At 36.8% G+C, this 22,454-nt stretch overlaps 1 protein-coding gene across 1 annotated transcript in view; it reads left to right on the plus strand.

The window, feature by feature from the left end:
- Positions 1 to 22,454, plus strand: part of Tacr3 (tachykinin receptor 3) — an 86,511-nt gene that overhangs the window by 15,620 nt on the left and 48,437 nt on the right. The window contains exons 2-3 of the mRNA NM_017053.1: positions 15,339 to 15,527; positions 18,473 to 18,623. Of these exons, the coding sequence (NP_058749.1) occupies positions 15,339 to 15,527; positions 18,473 to 18,623 (340 nt within the window). The remainder of the gene's footprint in view (positions 1 to 15,338; positions 15,528 to 18,472; positions 18,624 to 22,454) is intronic.

The raw sequence follows: 22,454 nt of genomic DNA on the forward strand, positions 1-22,454 counted from the left end.
TGATTAAGAGGGCATTGTCAGCTGAAGAGTATTGAGCCTTCCAGGCCATCTTCATTTCTCGTGTTTCAGTTCATCCAGCTCTTCTTCACTTACTGTCACCAGTACTTTGTAGACCTAAGTAATGAGCCATGCATTCCTTTTTGTTAATTTTTATCTTAAGTATGGTTTTTTAAAAGATTATTTTAAACACACACACACACACACACACACACATATATATATGTGTGTGTGTGTGTATAAATATATACTTTCTTCTACAGTTCAGTCATTATCCCCATCCCAGTCCTCCCTCCCACTGTTCCACATCCCATTTCTCCTCTCCCATCTCCCAGAGGATGCCCCCAGCCCACCCCACTTTAGAGTTCACTTTCAGATGTTTCATTTTCATCTCATTCTAATGTTTATCGGGTTGGATATTAGTGCACTCCATCTGGTTCTTTCATTTTTACTGATTTATTCCAAAGCTTGGAGAGTACTCTCTTTTTCCATTCTTTTACGTTCAACCTACTAGTCTGTGTAAGTTTAGTTTCTAGTTAATATGGACTTGAAACAACAGTTGATGTTACTTTCTCTCAGCCTGAAGAACATCTCTTAGCATTTATTTAAGGTGGATATTTTGAACAAATTCTCTGAGTCCTGTTTATGTGAAAATTTCTTTAATTCCACTGGCTGTATATATTTGATGTTTTAGATTCAGGTAGATGGTTCTTTTTCAATAATATATAAGGTTGGGATCAAGGTAAGTGTTTTTTTACATATGGATGCCCAATTGTTTCAAAATATTTGGTGAAGCAACTGTCACTTGTCCATTTCATCTCTTTTTCACCTGTGTCAAGAATCAATGAGCCATATTTCTGGAGGTCTATTTATGGACGCTTGATTTTGCTTCATTGATCGTTGTGTGTACCAAGTCCCACAGGCGTGATTACTGAGCATAGTCTAGGTCCTGAAATTTCAAAGTGTAATTCACTCTACTTCAACCTTGTTTGCACTTATTTTTCTGTTCTACTTCTTGGCTTTTCATACAAATTTCAGAATGAGCTCATATAGTAACCACAGACTCTTACCTTATAATAACCACATTAAATCTGTTGGGTCAGTTTGGAGATCAACATTTATCATGCTAAATCTTCCAAACAATATCTCTCTTCATCATATTTAAGACTTTTTAAGGCAATGGTTTTTATTTCTCAAGTAAATAGATCCTGTTTTGTTAGATTTATGAGTAGATTTTTAGAATGTAAAAATTTTCTGTTTCAAGTAGTTTATGGTTAATATATAACTAATCTTGTTATTTTCTTTATTGAACCTTGATGAACTCACTTAGTTTTAGGTAGAAGTTTATTAGACTTATTTGCATCACTGAAAGTATTTTGTGAGAAGAAATTATTTTTCTTTTATTAAATGTTTGCCAGCCCTTACTTGTGGCTTATTATACCATAAACATAATATTGAATAAAGGTAATAAAGGTGGGCATTCTTGTGTTATTCTTATAATAGAAAAATGTACAGAATTTTATCATTAAACATTATAATACTGAGATGCTATCGATTGTGAGAGATTTATGAAATTATTTTATGTTTTAATGTGCTGAGAATTTATAATACACATGTTTTTAACTTTATCTGATATGTTTTCTGTATCACTTGCTATATTCAATAGTTTAGATTAAGATAATTAATTTTTTAATAAAGGGCAAGCCAAATATTTTGTTAGTATTATATTAGTAAGGATTCTCTAAAAGAACAAATATGATAGAATTATTATCACTATCAAAAAGGATTTTTTAGATTGGCTGACAGGATGCTGTCTGGATAGTCCAACAATGGCAAGCTCACAGTGGAGAGACTGGGACTCTTATAGTTATTCAGTCAGCAAGACTGGATGTCTCAGCAGTTTCAATATGACACTGAAGGTGTAGAGAATTCTTTGGAGAGCTGCTGGTCTCTGGTCTGTGTTGGAATTCCAAAGAATTTGCTTCTAATATTAGTTAAAGAATGCCATAGCAACTTGCCAGCGAGAATAGACTTACCACCAAGAATGAGAGCAAACAGGCAAAAAAGCAAAATTTTCTTCTTCTATGACTTTTCATCTGGGCTATAGCAAAAATTAACACCCAGATTTAAGGTGGGACCTCTTGCTTCAACTGCTCTAATTAAGTAACTTCTTCTTGTCTTTGTCCAACAGTTTGGGTTTTAATTGATTCTAGATACAGTCAAACCCACAATAAGGATTAGCTATCACAGTTAGAAATGAAAGACGTAATACTAAAATGCTATAAACTTGTGCTGAATGTCCATCTTCAATTTCTGCCCTTGTATTGTTGAAGACTGGTGCAGGAGAACAAGGTAGAGCTCGGGCTTGTCCTCACCCACTTGACTGAACCTGGACTACCGTTTGTCCACATGATAGACATAGGCAAAGAAGAGTATAGAGGTGGCCCCCGTCTGGACCATGACTTGCAGTTTAAGTCAGGTTTAAGCTTGCAGCTTGTTTTCACATTGCACACACTACCATCTACCATTTAGAGAAGCAGGGTTGTGTGAGAATGAGGCTTATTTCCTTATTGTTTCGTGTTACATTAGCACCATCAAAGTTCAATCACAGAAGATTCAGTTCTTTGAATCTGACTCTTTTTGTTCACCCAGCATAATGCTTGTGAGATTCATTCCTGTTCTTGCATGTATCCACTGGCTTTTACTGGACACAAACTATCCATTCTGTTGATGGAAACACGATCTTCAGAATATGAATAAAACTAGTATAAGCATTGCAAGACCTGGAAAGATGGTTCTGTGGTTAGGAGCACCAGCTGCTCTTACAGAGAACCTAGGTTGGGTCTTCAGCAGCCACATGGTCCAGCAGCATCTCACAACCATGTGTAACTCTAGCCCCAGAGGATCAATAAACTTTCTTGACCTGCATGGGAACAAGGCAGACACACCATGCACGTAAATACATGAAGGCAACCACTCACATACAGAAGATAGAAATAGATATCTCTTTAAAAAGTAAACTGATTCCTTCTTGCCTAGTCAGTTTACCCTACCTCTCCTCCCCATTGTCTCTCCTCTGCTTCCCTCCCTCCTCTACTCTCCCTTCTCTCTCTTCTTCCTCAATGCTCTATTGAAGGTGAAAATCAATTATCTAGAAGGTCTTCAAAAGTCTGCTCTACTGCAATTTAATTAGCCTGTAATTAATCTCAGCTCTTTAACTTGCTTAAGAAGAGTCATGAATGTGTAAATTATGTGGATTTCTTTTAATCTTCATAGTATGGTGGGTCTTATTTGTAGCTTTTTTTGAAACAGTCCACAAAAACTCTTAGTCTCAAAACTAAGTCTCCACTAACGCAAAGGATCCTGGTTTTTTAAGATGGACTTTTAAGTGCCTAGGGGAAAGAGAAATTTATCATAAAGAACCAGCCCCATGCAAACGAAATCTAAAAGAACCATGGGTTTGGAGCCATTGAAAAGCACTGTTAAACAACCATGCTTCCTGGCACCATCCTCAGCACAGGGGAAAGGACATAGATGCATGAAAGGCCCTGCTGGGTTTGTAGGATGATGACTTTGTTCTTGTGACTCAAGATTATATCTAATACATCTAATCTAGTTTTAGGTTTATGGGGTTTTGTTTGGTTGGTTTGGTTTTATTACAACGTGCACTTTATTAGATTTCTTTGAGGAGAAGACTATGAACGATTGACAGTCTGGCTTGTCTTGTTTCTTGAGTTTTCCTAGAAGCATCTCAAATATGAAGACGTGAGTTGATAGCTTTCATTTGGAAACTCATGCTGAGGGCTGGAGATTTTCTTAATATTGACCTCCTGTGGAAAGAGGACTATGGCGAAAGTAGAAGCAGAGAGAGAAACAAGTTCTGTGTCTGCCATGAGCACTTCTGATTCCGTGTGGTACAGCTCCCATGCCCTCACGTCTGAGGGAGGCAGTTCCTGACAGAGCCTGGAGCCCACTTTTCATTAAAGAAATACTTTAAAGGGGAATAAAAGTGTAGCTGACAGTGGAAGCACAAACTGCAAAGCGAGCCTCCAGTTTCAAAACAGCAATACTATATAGATGTGTATAGTGCAGACAAAGTTGGTGTTGCCTCTTGGGGTTCTTAGTTTCATTAGTAAAAGAATTTGAGATGGACTCAAGTGGAAACAAAAGAGTAATTTTGTGAGGGTTTAAAAGAAAAGCTGCAAGGTTGGAAGGCTGTAACCCTTAACTGCTGTCCAGAGGGTAATGGAGGTGAGAAGGAAAAAGCCATGCCATTTCAGGGGCATGGGTATCAGCTCGTGGTGGACTAGCAGCCACATTGCTGGGGCCGGGCAGTGTGGAGGAAAGCTTTGGAAAAAGCAGTAAAGAAGCTCAAAATGATGAAAGTGTTAGGGAAACGCCAAAATGTTTTGGAAAGCATAGTTATAAGCGAGAGAGGAAGAAGAAAGGGCAAAGATAGGTTTTGCGAATTCAGGCAGGGAGAACTTTATGTGCCTGAAGTTAATAAGACACTACTAATTGATTTAATTTGTTATTATTATTAAGCAAGTGTTGAGGAGTTAGGAGTCTTCCTCAGTGGGATAACTTTCACTGAGCATGTTCATAACTCTGGAATTGACCCTGAGGAGCACACAAATACATGTATAGATGTATGCAGAGTTGAATTCCAAGAATAAAAACTATTTGTTAATGGAACATGTCTCTCTCAGGTTAGGGTGGAAAGGAAGAGGGAGAGAGAAAGACAGACAAACAGACAGACAGACAGACAGACAGAGACAGAGTCATATGAATAATTGTACTTTACATTACAGCTTTCTGTTCAGTTACTGAGTAAATGTTGGTTTGTAGCATTTTTTTAAACTCTCTTTATCTGCCTTTGGCATTAGGCTAATATTAGCCTCTATATGGATCCTATAGAGCCTGTAGTTTTCAATTATTTTTGCACTGTGCCTCATTTATCATTATGTTCTTTGAATTTTTCACAGTATCCAAGAGTGAACCCACCCACTCCTAGATGAATAGGTAGATGTTTGACCAACAAGGGCCTTGCTTTCAAGGAGCATTCATGGGATTAGAGAATTTCTCTATTTCTTCTCAGAAAAATCTCTGCAACATTTGCTTACATTTGGGGACCACAACTCCACAGTGACATCATTGACATTTTTAGGATTTTATGGCTCACTTGCTCTTTGTAGAATTCCCATAGTTATATTACCTGCTTCAGGTGTTTTTCCAAGGAGTCAGCTTTCACATTCACAATTTTATGCTGTGGTTCTGTTGGGCATTTATTGATTTTCTATCATTTGATTTCCTTTCTTCCCTCTTGCCGAATTCGTTTTTCTCTTTTTGTTTTCTACTTTCTTAACCGTATAGCCTTTGTTTAAAGTTTTTTTTTTCTTCTCTGATACTAAGCATTTGGTTCTGATTTTCATCAAAGTTTACTTTAGGTGTCCTGCTAGTGTTTATACGTTACATACCTGATTCCGTACAAGGTATTCTCTTAGATTTCTGGGAACACTTTGACCCATTTTGTGGCAGGCAGACTTTAAGGGGTTTCTCATTATCTCTGTCTCCCAGACACATTCTCTTTAAACTTACCTCCTGTTAAGTGATCATCCTCTGATTTGCATCTATCCAGCAAGATGTGGCAAACGTCATAAGATGTTAGAGTGATAATTATCTAATCTTATAATTTGCACCTCGTTAATATACAGACCTAGCAATTGCCTTTATTCTATTGATGACTTTAAAGAAACAAGTCGTGTGAGACTTGGGCCACAGGAAGGGTAGATGAAGGTGGTTTTGAGTCAGCATCCCAGAAGCAAATGCGTTCAAAGCTCGTGAGCTCCAAGTAGGAGAACCAGTGAATATCTCCACAGATTTCTGAATCATAGAAGTTGTGCCTTATTGAATTTGTGTAGCTTAAACCATTGAGTTACTGAACAGTATGTTACACATCGCATAAAACGGAGTTATAAATTGTTGAGTTAGTGACAGTGCATCACCTATCAACTGGGCTACAGCAGAGTTTTGTAAAACTCCCGAGCTTAGAAACTTTCCTCTATCGTGGAATGATCCTCCAAGAGACACAGTTGTCATCTGTATCAGGATAGTGGTGATGACTTGAAAGAGGCATTGAGATTGAGGCTGTGCACTGTTGACATTCTATTTAAAAGAAGGGATAGCAGAGGTTGGTGGGACAATCGCTTGAGCTTCTCATGACCTCTCAGCCAACTGAATATAACTCTACTCTAATTACATGAGACATTGAGGTCATATGGTGACTTTTTAAGAGTATGAAGAGTTGAATACTCCTAGCTCAGTACATTACTAATGTGTTACTAGGATAAATAAATTTTCTAAGATGTCAGTTTTTTAAAATTATGGAATGTGCAACAATGTTTAGTCCACTATATTTGACTATGTTACTGGCTTATATATTCCCCAACTATGCTTTTTACTCTTGTCTTAGAGTGCAGTCCTTCTAATGACTAAAAGAGTTTATCATCTGGGGATGTAGCTCAGTGGTAGATTGCTTATCTATCAATGTCCTGAATTTAATCCCCATGCCATATATGGATGCGCACATACACAGAAACACACACACACACCACACACACACACACAGAGAGAGAGAGAGAGAGAGAGAGAGAGAGAGAGAGAATACTAATAGAATTTTTAAAGGTTTATTATAAAACAGTGCACCAACTTACCTGTCAACAGTCTCATGTGGACATGTGAACAGTTACCTATTACATCTACATATGAACAAGTACACTCTGTGATGCATGGATATTTGGAAATGACAAACGCATATCTCAGAATGCATTCATGTCAACATTCATGACTTTACAAAATGAATACGTGTATTCATTGGTACATTTAGTACATAATATAAATAATATTTTGGACAAATTTTATAATGTCAGTGAGTAAATGATCCCTCAGTGTGTGGGAAAATAAATGTTGATGGGAAAGGGCATAAAACAGTATACGCAACATGAATTCTTCTTGTGTTGTAGGATTGTTTCATTTTTAGGTTGGGAAGTTAATTTTTAAATATCCCATGCCATGAATTTGAAACGCAAACAGAGCAGGAAAAACTTCTGTGTATAATTGTAGAAGCAAACATAGCAAGAAACACAATCAATTAAGAATAAAACATCTGAAGAAGAAAAAAGTAAACTTAGAGATGGAACTATGAAAATCACCAGCAAATTGAAATCTTGTTACAAGAAGTTGTCAGACTATCGTATCAAGCAGGTGTCTGTACAGAATGATTGTCAATGTCGCAATAGCTCCATTAACAGTAAGTGAGAACACAAATGAGACAGTTATTTTTTCTTATTCTAGACAGTTAAAAAATTGTCCTCACATGGTGAGAAAAACAAAGCTGGAAAATCTATACCTCTCATCAATAATTTCAGGTAATAGATCTGTTAAATAAAAGCAACTGTGAACTGGGAAATTGGACTCTTAATCGGGGTTCCATTCTTAGCCACATTGTAAAAAACAGAGGAAAAGCTATTGTGTATATATCAATGATGACATGATACTCACTTAATGATACTGAGAAAGATGTGTTCTTTAAGTTAATCTAGAAACCTTCCAATTGATGATCATGTAGGGATATGTATTATAGTAGGAAATACTTGTCGTGTAGCACAGATAGCTTTAATATTTGATGGACAACGGCATCAAGGTATTTTCCAATTTTAATATAAATGTCTCAATATTCCATATTATAGAAGATTTGAAAAATATGGTAGATTTTTCTAATTGCTCATAGAATCACTGCCCGTTTGTCACAGCAGCCTCCATTTTATCCGCAAAGGCACAAGAGGTTGGTCAACAATGGTCAGCAACGTACTCAAGGGTGCTTGTGAGCTGTGTTTGATCCACACATCCTGCCTCCTGGAAAGGGAGGATACCAAAAGGAAACTTTCGTCAAATGTCAAACTGTCGCTAACTGACTAAATGAAAGTGGCTAAGTTATGGGGCCGAATATGACATGTAATTCATACGGAATAGATAGGGCAACTTTTCCAAGCTAATCATGAATCTTATATTGCTTGAAGGTCTTAATCTACAAATATGTAATTAACAATTAAAGGTAAAAATAGATACATAACTATTTCTTTTGCTATATAAACCACACAAGAAAAAAAGATTTGCATATCGCCTCCTGCTCCAAAGTTCTCGCTAGGCACCATGAAGATCACCCTTTATTTTTCTGCTCTCAAGTTCCTGCCTTGGACATAGTCTGACAGCATGATGTATGCATAGTTTGAGAAAAGTTAGAGAAAACATTCGATTGAAGGAGTTAAGAGAGGTGAAAAGAACAGAGCTGCTTAGACAACGGTGTGCTTCTCCTTGCATGGATTTTAAGATGTTACCAACCCAACATCATAACTCAAAATCACTCCATATTGGGAAAGAAAAAGAAACAAGAAAACAAGAGTAAACTACCACCAAACCCCATAATATGATGGAATTTGACTCAACTCCTGAATTCTTTATGGTTTGAATTTAAAAAAAAAAAAAACACATGTAACCTTTTCTTTTCTGTTAAGGAAGAATTTTCCTTGTAAATCATCATCCAGCATGCTCTTAGCATAGTCCTCCAGAGATGTCATTGCATTGAAAAATGAGATTATTTTAAGACTGAGCTTAGAGAGCTCAAAAGCATGTATTTTACTATGGTTAAGCAAGCGAAACTCAGTGTAGAAGATTCAGGTTTCCCCAAACTTGCAAGAAACTCCACACAACGGTTGTTATTGACCATTTTTAAATTTATCTTTTGAAAATTTCACATATTAATATTGACTATACATCATTCCCCTTCCCACTCCTACCTCCAATTCCTCCTGTGTCCTTCCCATTCCTCAAATCCAAGCTCTCTCATTCTTTAGTTACAATTGTTTTGCACATGCCTATACAGTATATAATTATAGAATATATAATTCTCAGTTCAAGTCTCAGTTCTTGGAAACTGGCCCCCTTCAGATTATCAACAATGTGAATGAGTGAAGACAATTTTTCAAATTATTATTTTGTTAAAATGTATGTTCTACTCAACTTTAGAGGACACGAAAATATAATTAAGGGACAAAATTAACTACGGGAACAGCCTCTACTTCTAACCTTTATTCTGAGTTTTGATGTTTAATGGCTGCTTTCTCCGTGTGCACATTTAAATAAACTTTTGTGGCACACAACTTAGAAGCTAATACAATTTGGAAATTCTACTGATAACTCTGATCTCTGGGAGTTTAAGACAATACACTGGGAAGACTGCAGGCTGCTATTCATTTCAGAAAGGAACTTGATATATATAGATCTGTGCTAAATAAAATTAATAGAATTGATTCCTTCTATGTTCAACGAAATTGCAGTGTTTTCAGGTGTAATATTATTTCCATTGAATCACTGAACACTAGAAGTGCTTGAAATAGCATAAAAGGTCTCATCAGTCTTCATTTAAAAAGTATTATTTAAAGAGGAAACATTAGAAGAAAGGTCCACTACACTACATCATCCAGATGAAATAGATTTGGACAGAAAAGATAGGGACTACATTAAAAGCAGATTTTTCTTTTAATCTTTAGAAATTAGTTACAAATGTATTTTTATTTCCATGCTAATCACAGTACCAAAGACTCATTTTAAATAAGTTACACTTAGTTTTCGTTTAAGTTTACCTCCATAACCCTTTTATTTTCAAATGTTAATTGCACCATGTTTATTATTGTTTAGAATACTTTGTTTACTACACTTCTGTCATCTAATTCTTAATATGTTTTATTCTATATAATCTAAAAATCATATAAGTAAATAACTGATAGATAATATTTTAACTTCTTACTCATGTTCACAGATCTCTCTTCCCCACTGTGTGTGTGTGTGTGTGTGTGTGTGTGTGTGTGTTTTAGTCAATAGTTATTGACTTTAAAATCTGTCACAACAAAGCTGACAAATGACTCAACAACACTAAGATACAACACTTGGAACAAAAGCTCAATGACCTGAGTTCTATCCTTGAAACCCACTGAACTCACTCTCCACAGTTACTTTCTGTCCTTTATACATGTGCAACATCACACATGTGCCTGACACATACACACACACACACATACATGTACACACACATACGTGTGCACACATATATGCACACAAACATGTACACACAAGCAAACGATAAGCAAACGAAGAAGAAAATAATGAATGAATGAATGAATGAATGAATGAATGAATGAGTGGATGAATAAAATGTATTATGATAACATGTATTATTCTTAAATTTTTGTAGATATTATGGTAATTAAAAAGAGAAAGCTGGCCTAGGAAGTGCAACTTTAACAAAGGTTTCGCATCTCTTCAGTGATGTTTTACAGTAGAAACTAACCCTGGCACTCAAAAGGGAGAAGTTGAAATGTTGAGTCACTGTACATCACCAGCAGCTATAGTTAGGAATCCAGAGTACGTGTTACATTGGGATTTATAGTCTAGAGCACTTACTGTGGCCAGTTGCACACTGAGAATAAGTGAGAATGGCTGAGAGCAATCTATATTGTCTCATGGACCTTTTCCTCACAGGATTTGCAAAATCAAGCAAGCACCCGAGGGTCGCATTCTTCATTGCCAAACTTCCAATGTGTAGGAAGCACATAAAGTCAAGAAAATGCTTATTAAAAATACTAGCAGAATAATGAATTATAACTAGATATCTATCATACTTACAAAACAGAACAGGCTGTCCCATGGAGAGTAAATAAACAAATTATATCAGAATATTTGATTTTCAAAAAACCATCAGAGTAAATACAAAAGACTCCCTCGGTTAGCAGAAAAAGATGGTGATGAAACGGAGTCTAGATTTGAGACGAAAGGCAAACCGAACACATGTACAGAAGTCCTTGAGTCCAAATGAGGAATACAAGAATGGTCACCCCTACAACACAATAGAAAGCTTCTGAAAGTGTTAAGGTGACAGAATAATTTGAATACTGAAGAAGCCTTAAGTATCTGTTACTTATGAAACAACCACGCCTCAGAAACTAGATTGCATGAGGAGAGGAGAGGGTGGTGCCAGCTCAGTTAGGTGTCCAGGAGAGCCCAGTGTGCTCCCATGAGAGGCTTGAGTTTCTTCAAAGGAATATACTGATGGCAACTGTTAGGATGATATATTTCTCAATTTGATCTTTTGTTTGTTAAGATCCAGAGGGGTTTGGTTCCCACAAACCTGAGCATATATTTGCTCCATCCCTATTGGTGAGCAAGTTACTGTCAGTGGGACAAGGTACAGAACAGAATCAACTTCATACTGACCATCAGTGAGAAAATGTTACTGTCTTTGTTTGCTGAGTCTCCCTCTGTATTCTGCCATTTTGTGAGTTTCATCAAGCTTTTCCCTAAATGTCATCCTCGCCAGTGACCAGACCCTGTCCTTGAAGCATAATCTAATACAGGACAAAACAGTCTCCACAGAACTTACTGTCTCCGGTCTCTCGGGGAGCGTTCTCCAGCATAAACTTGGATGCTTTTCTTTCCATTTACCCTCATCTCTGCCTTTCCCTATTTTCCTGCCTTTATGATATCAATTATATTTAATTAGGGCTCAGCCTGTCTACTCATTCTGCAGAGTTTTAACCTGAAATGAGTACCTTAGGGGTACCCAATACACAATATAAACATAATTTAACCAGTCAATGGATTACCTTGACCTTGTCTTTGCAGCACTTGTCACATTTGAAATTGATATCTAGCGGAGTCGTTTGATTAGGTTCTGCTGTGATTTAGGTACTGTTCATTGCATGAGACTGATGTCTTGGAAGTTCAGTTCCCGATACTTAGATATCAAAGTGTAGTGGAGATTTTATGGGTGAGCATGGTGGGGTGTGATTAGTTCAAATCTGAGAGAGAGTAATGAGACAAAAAGCAGGATCAGCCCTCAAGGCTGCTACCCATCCAGCCCGTGATCTCTGTTTCCACAATCTGTCCTACCACTCCGGTGCCCTATGGGGCTCTCGCTGGCTGCTACCAGGACCATGTCTTTGAGCTCCAACACTATAAGCTACTTAAACTTTACTTCCTCATAAAAGACCCAGTTGGGTTATTACTTAAAGCAGTAGAAAATAGATTAATTCAGTATCTGTTTCACAGACTGTAAGTAATTAAAATGGCATGTGTGTTCACGGCTACATCCGTGCTTTGTGTGGGATAGCACAAAAGGCTTTAATCTGATGTTCCAATGAATGGCGTTGGTACTTATTAATAGACTAGAAATGGCAAAAATGTCTTCCTTACTTTTCAAGATCTGACATGATGGATGGCTCATCAAATACAACTGAATTCAATCCCCAGAACACATGTTAATGCAGAAAGAGAAAAAAAACTCCACAGAGCTCTTTTCTGACATAGATATTATACTCACACAATAAAAATAAATAATAAATAAAAATAAGATTTTTTTAAATCCTTTTAAAGTTTCAAAATTTCATAATAATTTGTGAGAACTTAAATTGATTCTACATAATTCAGGTGAAATAATAGTCTAACTATTAAAAATTAATTTATCTAAAGTCAGGTTAACTACACAAAAAGAGTCAATGAGAACTTTGGATTTGTTTTGGCCTATCTGTGTGATAGGACCCGGAAAGTACTCTAAGTATATAAAACTAATTGTGCGAATATCCAAATGGCATTTATAAACTTCAGAACCAACAAAGAAGCCAGATGGTGACGTAATTGAGTAATACACACTTGGGTAGTACAGCAAACTTTATTGGTGAGTGTGCTTGGCTCTGGAAGCATTCATACAGCCATAACTAATCTACTGAGATACTTTAATTGAGATGCAGTAACAGTGAGAGCAAAAACATGCCTGCCTACACTTCCTGTGATAGAAAGCCGTCAGTGTTTAACATTACACATGAATGCTTTTGGATTAGAAGGTAAAAAATACTACTTTGATGGTCTATGAAGTTCCAGCTTATATCCATTTACCTACTCTTCTACAGGACTTACATGAATATTAAAGCCATAATTTCTTTCCATTTGGACTTTGACAACTACAAGAACATCCTGATAAAAGAATTCCTCTTCCTTCTGTTACCTCTATAGAAAATTGACAAAGATTTTCCATTTTTGTGCACTATGAGTAATTTTAATCGATTTAAACCTCCATTTACTTTTCTATAAAATATGCGTCGTGGTAATATCTATTGATGAGGGTAGGTGTTGAGCATATGCGCAGTGAATTGCCTGGCTGTCATTAGTAATCAGTGATGGCTGGGAGTGTTATCTTCATCACCAAGAACATGAGGGGTGAATTTTAAGTAACCTTCCATTCCAACATTGCATTACATTTTCTAGCGTGGTTCACTTTGCTTTCCTAACCTACTGTACCATATTTTTCTATTTTAAAGCTGCCTTTTATTTTCCCATTAAAAAGCTACAATAATATATAATTGATACATATATATGTATATATATGTATATGTATATATGTATATGTATAAAACAATCTTACGAGTTTGAGAAAATGCATTTAACCATGATAGCCCACATAATCAAGTTACTAATTATATGCAACACCTCCAGAAATTCCTTGTGCATTTTATATGTATAGAGAGGGTGTTTTAATTTCCTGAAACATTTAACATGAGAAGTTCCTAATGTCATTTGGAATGATAGATTCTGTGTTGTACAGCCAATCTTTAGGGCATTATTTCTTGCATCAATGAAATTCATGCCCAGTAAGCTTTAGCTACCCATTTCCTTTTCTATGCTTGCTTCTATGAATTTAACTGTTTTAGATGCTTCCTATCCATGCAATCTTGCAGCAAAGTATAACAATCACAGATAAGTAGAATGCTTGCATCTAAAACATATATTTATTATCTATCACATAGATAATTTTTCTTTAGGTAAATTATGACTAATGCTAATCTCCTTACTCCTAATGTTGCACTGGTTAGTATATGTTTACAGGGGGCATCTTGGTGTGTGTCTAGGGGTGTATGCATGTATAAGCAATATTGTAATATTAACAACATTCTTCCTAAACCTGAAGTATAATCTCTGAACACAAATAAAGAAAAAACATATTTGTAGAGCACAAAATGGACCACAGTAAAAATAAAACAACATGTATGTTTATTGGTAGAAACATGAATTAAATTGATTTTATAAATAATATTTTTCTCTAATCACTAGCTTAAAAATCTGTCAATTAGCCATATTTTATCCAATTTAAAGCTGAAATCATTTTTCTAAGGTACATATTTGCCATATGGGCTGTAGGAATAATGTGACTTTTCTTTTGAAAATCCAGAGTGGGCTGCAGTAGCCATGTGTAAGTGTGCACTTCAGACTGCAAGTGCGCATTCCCAGACTGTGGGGCTGTGATAAATACCACAAATTCCCCCAGCTGCAATAAAAACTCAGCTTGTTGGCTAGAGTGAAAGCCAAACCTCCATCCGGCTTGATGTTTTCATCCCAGCTGAATGTTCTTTTTTCGCAGGTTTAAGTAAGGGTGTGACCTCAACGCTTACGTGGGGCTCTCTATCCTTGTCAATAATCTACAATATCCATGTTGTATTACTTTAATTTTGTATTCAAAAATTAAGCCAGCAGAGACAGAAAAGAAATGACAGTTGGTGTCTGGGAATGTAGCTCAGTGGTAAAACACTTTCATGGCTAATGCAGCAAGGTCCAAGCTTGACTCTCCACACTGCTAAGAGAAAAAGAAAGACAGGGAGAAAGAAAGAAAGAAAGAAAGAAAGAAAGAAAGAAAGAAAGAAAGAAAGAAAGAAAGAAAGGAAGGAAGGAAGGAAGGAAGGAAGGAAGGAAGGAAGGAAGGAAGGAAGAAAGAAAGAAAGAAAGAAAGAAAGAAAGAAAGAAAGAAAGAAAGAAGAGAGCACACAGCTGTTGAAGTATCAAGTCTGCATTTTCAGGCACTCAGTAGATACGTTTTCAGTTCCATCCAGCAGACATTTATGAATTCAGATAGTGCGCTAGGCACAGCACCAAGTAATCAATACTTCCACTTACATTGTTTCCATTGATCCTCACTGCACCCCTAAGGCGTGGCTGTTCTTACTTTTATTTTATAAATAATGAGGCTGAGTTTCAAACAGTTAAGCAGGTCTCAGAATAGGGTTTGACCCCAAATCTGCCGACTCCTGAGGCAGTGCCATCATTATCTGTCTTGCTTATTCCAGATGTAAAATCCTTATCAACTTAAGCAGTGAGAAATGTCTATGAAAGCACTTTGAAGCTCCGGTTTTAAATTCCAATAATGAAGGAAATGACAAAATGCTCTCGTCTATTTCACATAGGTATATGGCTATTATTGATCCGTTGAAACCCAGACTTTCTGCCACAGCCACTAAGATTGTCATTGGAAGTATTTGGATTTTGGCATTTCTACTTGCCTTCCCTCAATGCCTTTATTCCAAAATAAAAGTCATGCCGGGCCGTACTCTTTGCTACGTGCAGTGGCCAGAAGGTCCCAAGCAACATTTCACGTAAGTAAATTCTCCTTGACAATTTTTAGCTTGATCTATCAAGCTCTTAGAGAAATGAAGATTGGGAGGAAAACTATGCATGTAAGACAAAGCCATTCCCCCGGTGGGGGGCAGGGAAGGATGGTCATATACTACTTGGAAAAAGAAATGTAAAATATACTTCGATATCATGTGTTGGTTTGTATAGCTACAAAGGTTTTTAATTGGAGATGTGATGACTTCTGTTGGAGAAGAACCTGCATTTCCTAAAAGGAGTGGTAAAAGCTGGAGGCTGTGTACCAGGGACAGCAGGGTGCTATTGACAGAGGAGTGAGAAAGTGGGAACTGAAGCCCAATGTGTTGATTGCTCTTTTAGGAAACCTGGCAGGAGTGGAAGGAGGTCCTGGCAGGTGTTTTAATTTTGTTTTGCTTTCATTTGTATGTATTTGTTCATTTCAGCATGAAGAAACCTGGACACTAAATTAAAATGGAACTAGGTAGGCCATTTGAAAAAAAAGAAATTGAAAATTTTCATTTTAGATCTAAGAAAAGTAAAAGAGAAAAACCAACATAATTGTTTAATTGATTTTCTTCTGTTCCTGTATATTTCAATAAAATTGTTTCTTTTCCTATTTTTAATGACATTTAAAAATAATAAACGTTGCCAATAACTACAAATCTTTTGAGACAGGGTCTCTTTATGTAACCCTGGTTGACTTTCAACTTCAAGAGATATTCGTGCTTCTGCCTCCCAAGGGCTGAGGTCAAAGGTTTGTGAAACCCTGCCTGGCCTGCAATCACGTTTTAAACAGTTACTTTATCTAACTCTGCATCCCCAAGAGTCCAGAATTTTTTTTTTTAAGGGAATAAAAGGTAGTTTATTCTGGAGCCATTTTTGAGTTACTATAACACATGAACACAGATTTAGGTTAGTCTGAACTCTTTTATAGGCTCAGGTTGCAGAATATTTGATCACACTGTGAACCCTGAGATTGTGTTGTTTGCTGTAAAAGCCGGTTTCTGGCTGTGGTGTGGCTGAGCCTTAGCATACACCTTTAATCCATCTGGCTGAAATCCAGACACACCTTCAGATTAATCCCAAACAATGAAGGGAAGGTTAATTTGTAGAAGGAACCAGCCATTTTTGAAAGTGATATCTAATTGAGAGGCAGAGATAGTGACGAATCAGATAATGATTTGACTAAATAGGATATGCACAAATCTCATGAGAGCACAAAGATAAAAAGAGGCTATGAGAGGAGGGGGGTGGATTGAAAAAGCAGTTTTACTGGAACAGTTATGGAGAGACAGGTGGCAGATGGAGAATAATCTCAACGAAAATGAAAACAAAACAAACCAAGAATGAGAAGGAGCCGGAGGATTAGAACAGATTGTCAAAGTTACTATGAGACCAAACAGAGAAATTCAATCAGAGGCTGAGAGAGGAGTCAGTTTGAGTCAGTCAACTTAGAGAAGAGTTTAAGTCAGAACGGGTGAATTGAACCAGCCGACTAGAGTTCAGAAAGAACAGGAAAGGGTGAGCTTATTCAGAAGTAAATCTCAAAGTCTGAAAAGATGGTAGGCCTAGATGAGATTGTATGGAGGTCAGAGGCTTCCAGGACTAAGCCTGGGTTAGCAGACAGAGACAATAAGCCTTGAAGACAACAATCACATTAGGTGAATAACAGTTACTTTAATAAGCCCAAGATGCCATCGGATGACAGTTTTAGCTTTCAGGCTAGTGAAAGCTGGTGGTCTGCTAAGCTAATAGATTCCAGCTCATTTTTACCTCTCTGTAAAATGATGTTAGTTCAGACACAAAGTGGACCAGGAATAGCTTCTCCAGAGGACTAGAACTCAAAATAAAGAAAGTAGCCCCTGGGCCTGCAGTAGTCCCATCTCTTCTCAGTTTTTGAGTTGGTCGTTCATTCAGCCATGCCTTCTTCTAAGTCTTCTTTCTGAGTTCTCTCACCTAAGCAGGAAGCACTTTGTAAAGGGAAGGCAAGGTTAATAAACTGTGTTTTGCCTACCTGATATTATGAGTAATCTTAGCTGTGGAGTGGTATCATTCTGAATCACCTAATCATTAATTTTAAACCAGTACTTAGCTACCAGGAAGAAGGTAGGCAAAGAGGTTTAGGATTTGACTTAGAAGATAAACCTCAGGTATAAAGTCATTAATTAATTTAAAGCCTTCAAAAGGCAGTAGAAACCACACAAAGTATGTAAAATTGCATGTGGGCCAGGATATTCTGCGTTATGCTCCCATTTCTCCCTAAGGGCAAACTTATCATTTTGGTGGGAAAGGATGGAATCAATTTGGCAATTTATAGAACCGTGTGTTTACCATGCCTGATGACGACGTGCTTGTATGTAATCCACCAAGTAACAAGGCAAGAAAATATTCCATGACCATACATGCTAACGTTTTTACCTGATTTTTTTTTAAATCAAAAGAAATGTATATCACGGCCCAGAGTGTCTAATTCCTCTTCTCATGTGGAAGAAACCATTTATGTTATGAATTTCTAATGTCACGGGAATAAAATAGTCTGTTGTGGAATATAATGCACATCATGGCAGGCTTATTCTATCCCATACCTTGACCTTTCAGGACTCCGTCCAATTGTTTAGCTCAACAATTACTAAACAAGGAACCAAGCATCAGGGATATTTGGCCTTGGTTCTAACTAAAGGGAATACGTACAAATTAAGAGAAGAAAGACCTTATTTATAATTTTTTATTCATAAAATACAGTTTGGAAATGTGCAATTAAAATATTTGACACAGGACTCTAGGTTACAATGCTTACGAGACATTGGAGAGATGTGTGGAATGAAGACAGAGAGAGAAGGCGGAAATGAAGGTTGGCCTTTATGAGTTAAAGTTCAACAAACTCAAAGTCCTGTACGTTTCACTCAAACGATTCTTCAGCACGTGTGTGTGTGTGTGCGTCTCTCTGCAGGTACCACATCATTGTGATCATCCTGGTGTACTGTTTCCCACTGCTCATCATGGGTGTCACCTACACCATCGTTGGAATTACTCTCTGGGGAGGAGAGATCCCAGGAGACACCTGTGACAAGTACCATGAGCAGCTGAAGGCTAAACGAAAGGTACTGTCCCATGTGACTGACCCATGTAACGCACCATTTTGGTGCAGACTGGACCTCTTCCAAGGAGGAAAGCACTGACTGATATTAGAAATGTGTTCTCATATCTCACATTCTAAATGCCTCCTTTGTTTGACAGGACTTTTTCCTTTGTGTAATCTTTGTTCTTGGTGGCAAACCTCAGCCCCTGGAAAGGTCTGTGAATGTCTGGCTACAGTAGAACAGCTGCATCCTTATGGATGAGCTGTTTTGTCAGCCCCTGTTGTAGCCCATTCTCAATTACTTCACCTGAAATTCTCTAAGTTTCTCTTAAATGGAATCTAGCTGATTTTATTTCTGCATGTGTGGCTGCATTTTACAGTACTTGATCAGAGCACCTCTGCTGTACTCTGAAATCTGATCAAAGTTGCATTTATCCTGAATGACATGGCTCTCTGAAGTTAGAAGGCTGGAATTTTCTCATCCACTTTGTCTACTCTCCCTCATTCTCCTCTTTTCCGTCTTCTTCTATCCCCCCTTCTCTCCCTTCTCCCCCTCTGTCCCTCCCCTTCTCCTCTCTCTCTCCTTCCCCCATCTGTCCCTCCCCTTCTCCTCTCTCCTCCTCTCATGCCCCTCTGCTTCTCCTTTCTCCCACCTTCCTCCCTTCTGTCCTTCCCCCTCTCTTCTCTCTCTTTCTGCCCCCTATCTCTCCCTCTCTTTCTCCTTTCTCTCCTCCCCTACCTGTCCCTCCTCTTCTTCTTTGCCTTCTCTTTCCCTCCCTTCTCTCTTGTTCCTCCCACTCAGCAGCAAGCATATACACATGTTTAAGGGATGTAGTGTTCTACAATTCACTGAATGAAATGAAAAAAGAAAATTTCTGATCATTCAGCTTAAATCCCTAAAATTTTGCTAATTATACAAACATGCCAGGCATTGTTATTTATTTCACTTAGGAATGCTTGATTTATTTATTGGACTACCTTCCAATGAGAGTTCTTTTAAAACTTTGTTGTAATCTTAAAGTGTCTCGCCTACTTCTATGTCATTAAAAATCAAGCCAATTTTTAAAATATAGTGTAGCAAATGTTTCTGTTTTGATGGCACATCCTCTGCCTGATAATAACAAATGATACTATAATAATTACTTTAGTTATTATACATCACAAATTTTATACCTAAAAACAGGAAATAAGCATGATTTATTTCTGACTAGATACAGATAATATATATATTATATATATATAATTTTATGATTTTCAAGACTTCATCATAAAAATGATCTGTACAAACAACCTTTAAAACATGAGGGGGAAAAAACCTAAACTTGGATATACTTCAACAATATGCTTATCTTCAAATTATTATTATTATTATTATTAGATACCACTATGTGACACAAGTGGAAGGTTAGAGGATATATTTCAAGAAATTTAAGTCTATTATTCCATATTTTAATTATTTTTTCATATACATGTAGTAGTTCTTCAAGAAGAAATGAAAATTTTATATTTGTTCTTTTATTTTTTAACATAAAGTCTCATTGAGAATTAAAGTAAGAGGAAGTTTGTCTCTTTTACCCTTCTCCATTGCTGGTGAATATAAAGCATCCATATGCCTTTAATTCATTAACCTACACTTTCAGAGTAGAAATACCAACCCACACAGGAACATGACTTCTCTAGATTATTTCAGAGAAGAGGACACTTAAAAATTCTGATGCATTTCTCTTTCTCTTAGAGTTTGTACTGACAGAAAATGTAAAATGCCTCCATAGCTATAGGCATCTCATAGCCAGTCACCTCAACCTTGGATTTCCTAACAGTTTATAATGTGTTTCTAACAGTGTCTGAACATCAAATTCAGTGCCAGCCTGGTCTACAGTGAGTAGAAAGACACGAAGAGGTTGAAAGTAAGACTCAGCTATTCTTACCATCTCTTTCTCCCATAATCCTTAGAGTAATGCTATGCTAAATCCTTTGAAGAATAGCTAGTACATTGTGTGGATAGTCAGCTAAAAGAATAAAATATAGAAGATATTACTGTCTCTTATACTATAAATATGTTAAGTGTCAGTTTAAGAATCGGTTAAAACATAAGAGTCTACATATTTAGAAGATTAAGGCTGTGGAAATCAAAAGGTGAATTAGAACAGTAGGGCAGAGAGAATCATTGTTGCTTCAATTTTCCTATTTTCTTATTTTAAAATAAACAGAGGTTCTGATACAAAAAAGTGATAACTTTGAGACTCACTTGCATTTTGTCATTTATTGCTATCCCTTTACCCTGGTATGATGAATTCAAGGAGTCACACTTTGTACTTTCAGAGAACAGTTTATAGTTAATAAATAAATGCTGTCCAAAAAGGGACAATGAACCCTGGCGGGGCCCTGTTTTCCAGGATTTTTTTTTCATCTTCTGATTTATAGTAATGAAGAAGAGAGTTAGCTCTGTAGAAGAAAGTTTTAGATTCCCATGTACTTGTAGAATCATCCTCTGACCTAAATTGAGTAAGTTTTATTGTCCATTTAATTTTTATATCAAAGGATACTTTAGATTTGTCTTCTTGTTTGATTGTTCTTTTCTTAGACAAAACCTTTTATATAGCATTTTTGAAGAGACTAAGATTCAGTTTTTTGGGGGGCAGTGTCTATGTAGTTCACAGCAATAGGTTAAGTTTTAACTAGGTTTTGTAATCTTTTGATACAGCTTGGCCAAGGTAGACTTATGTGTGTGAGTGGAATCTTCATGTTAAATGTAACTCTGATTGTATTCCTGACATCTAGAAAACTGTACCTCTTGCCTATGAAATAAAAACAAATCCATTTTGAATAGATAGATATGAACTGAATCTGGAGATTTACTTTTTTTTTACTCTTTTTTATAGTAAGTTGAAAGAACTGTGGTAAAATTTAACAATTGCCCAGACCCATGTTTCCACAACCAAATTGTTTCTTTTACGTGTCATTGAATTCCCTCAGAGATAAAAGGCACACTGTAAATCGGGATCTCCTGCCTAAAGGAATTTTCTGGATCCCTGGAAAGACAGAGGTCATATTTTAAATTCAAATGGACACTTCCTTCTACTTCCAAATTTCTACTTCTGTTTTCTTTTTTAACGTAAAAAAATTAGTATATTAAGCAGCCGTACAGAAGTCAGAACTAGAAGTTGACCTTAAAGAAAAGACATACAGTCTCACCTTATATTGAGAAAAAGAAAACCAGACATAATAGGGTCCACATGGGTTCCTTTTCCCACCAAAATGGGCCAGCTGCTGCTTCACAGCTTTGGGGCTCAGTTTTGAGAAACAATCTCTGTCTTTCCCTGGGTTGCACCAGGAGTGTAAATTACTGAGAAGGCCTATCTGGAATTGGTACAAAAGTTAATACCTTCCTTTTCCTTTTTTTAAAAATTTGTTTATTTTTTGTGTGTGCTATGTCTGCTCTCTTCAGACACAACAGAGGAGGTCATCAGATTCCATTACATATGGCTGTGAGACACCATGTGGTTGCTGGGAATTGAACTCAGGACCTCTAGAAGAACAGTCAGTGCACTTAACCACTGAGCCATCCATCTCTCCAGCCTACCTTCCCTTTCCTTAATTTGAGTGATTTTAAATCTGGGAATTATTTCAGCTTTTTTAACCAAAATTCGGGAGGATGGGAAGCTTTTGCTTCAGTGTGAAGAAGCCACTGCATGATCAACCCAATGTCGGCTGTTAATTATAACATATTCTGGATATCCATTTTTGTTTGAATTTGCCCAATGTATGAGTTCTTGGAAATAATGTATTAGAAGCTCTGATGACACAGACAGGAGGAAAATCTTATTAATTGTCAAGCAAGGTCTGCAGAGGA

Source organism: Rattus norvegicus, chromosome 2 (genome assembly GCF_021556685.1).
Source record: "Rattus norvegicus strain SHRSP/BbbUtx chromosome 2, alternate assembly SHRSP_T2T, whole genome shotgun sequence".
NCBI lineage: Eukaryota > Metazoa > Chordata > Mammalia > Rodentia > Muridae > Rattus > Rattus norvegicus.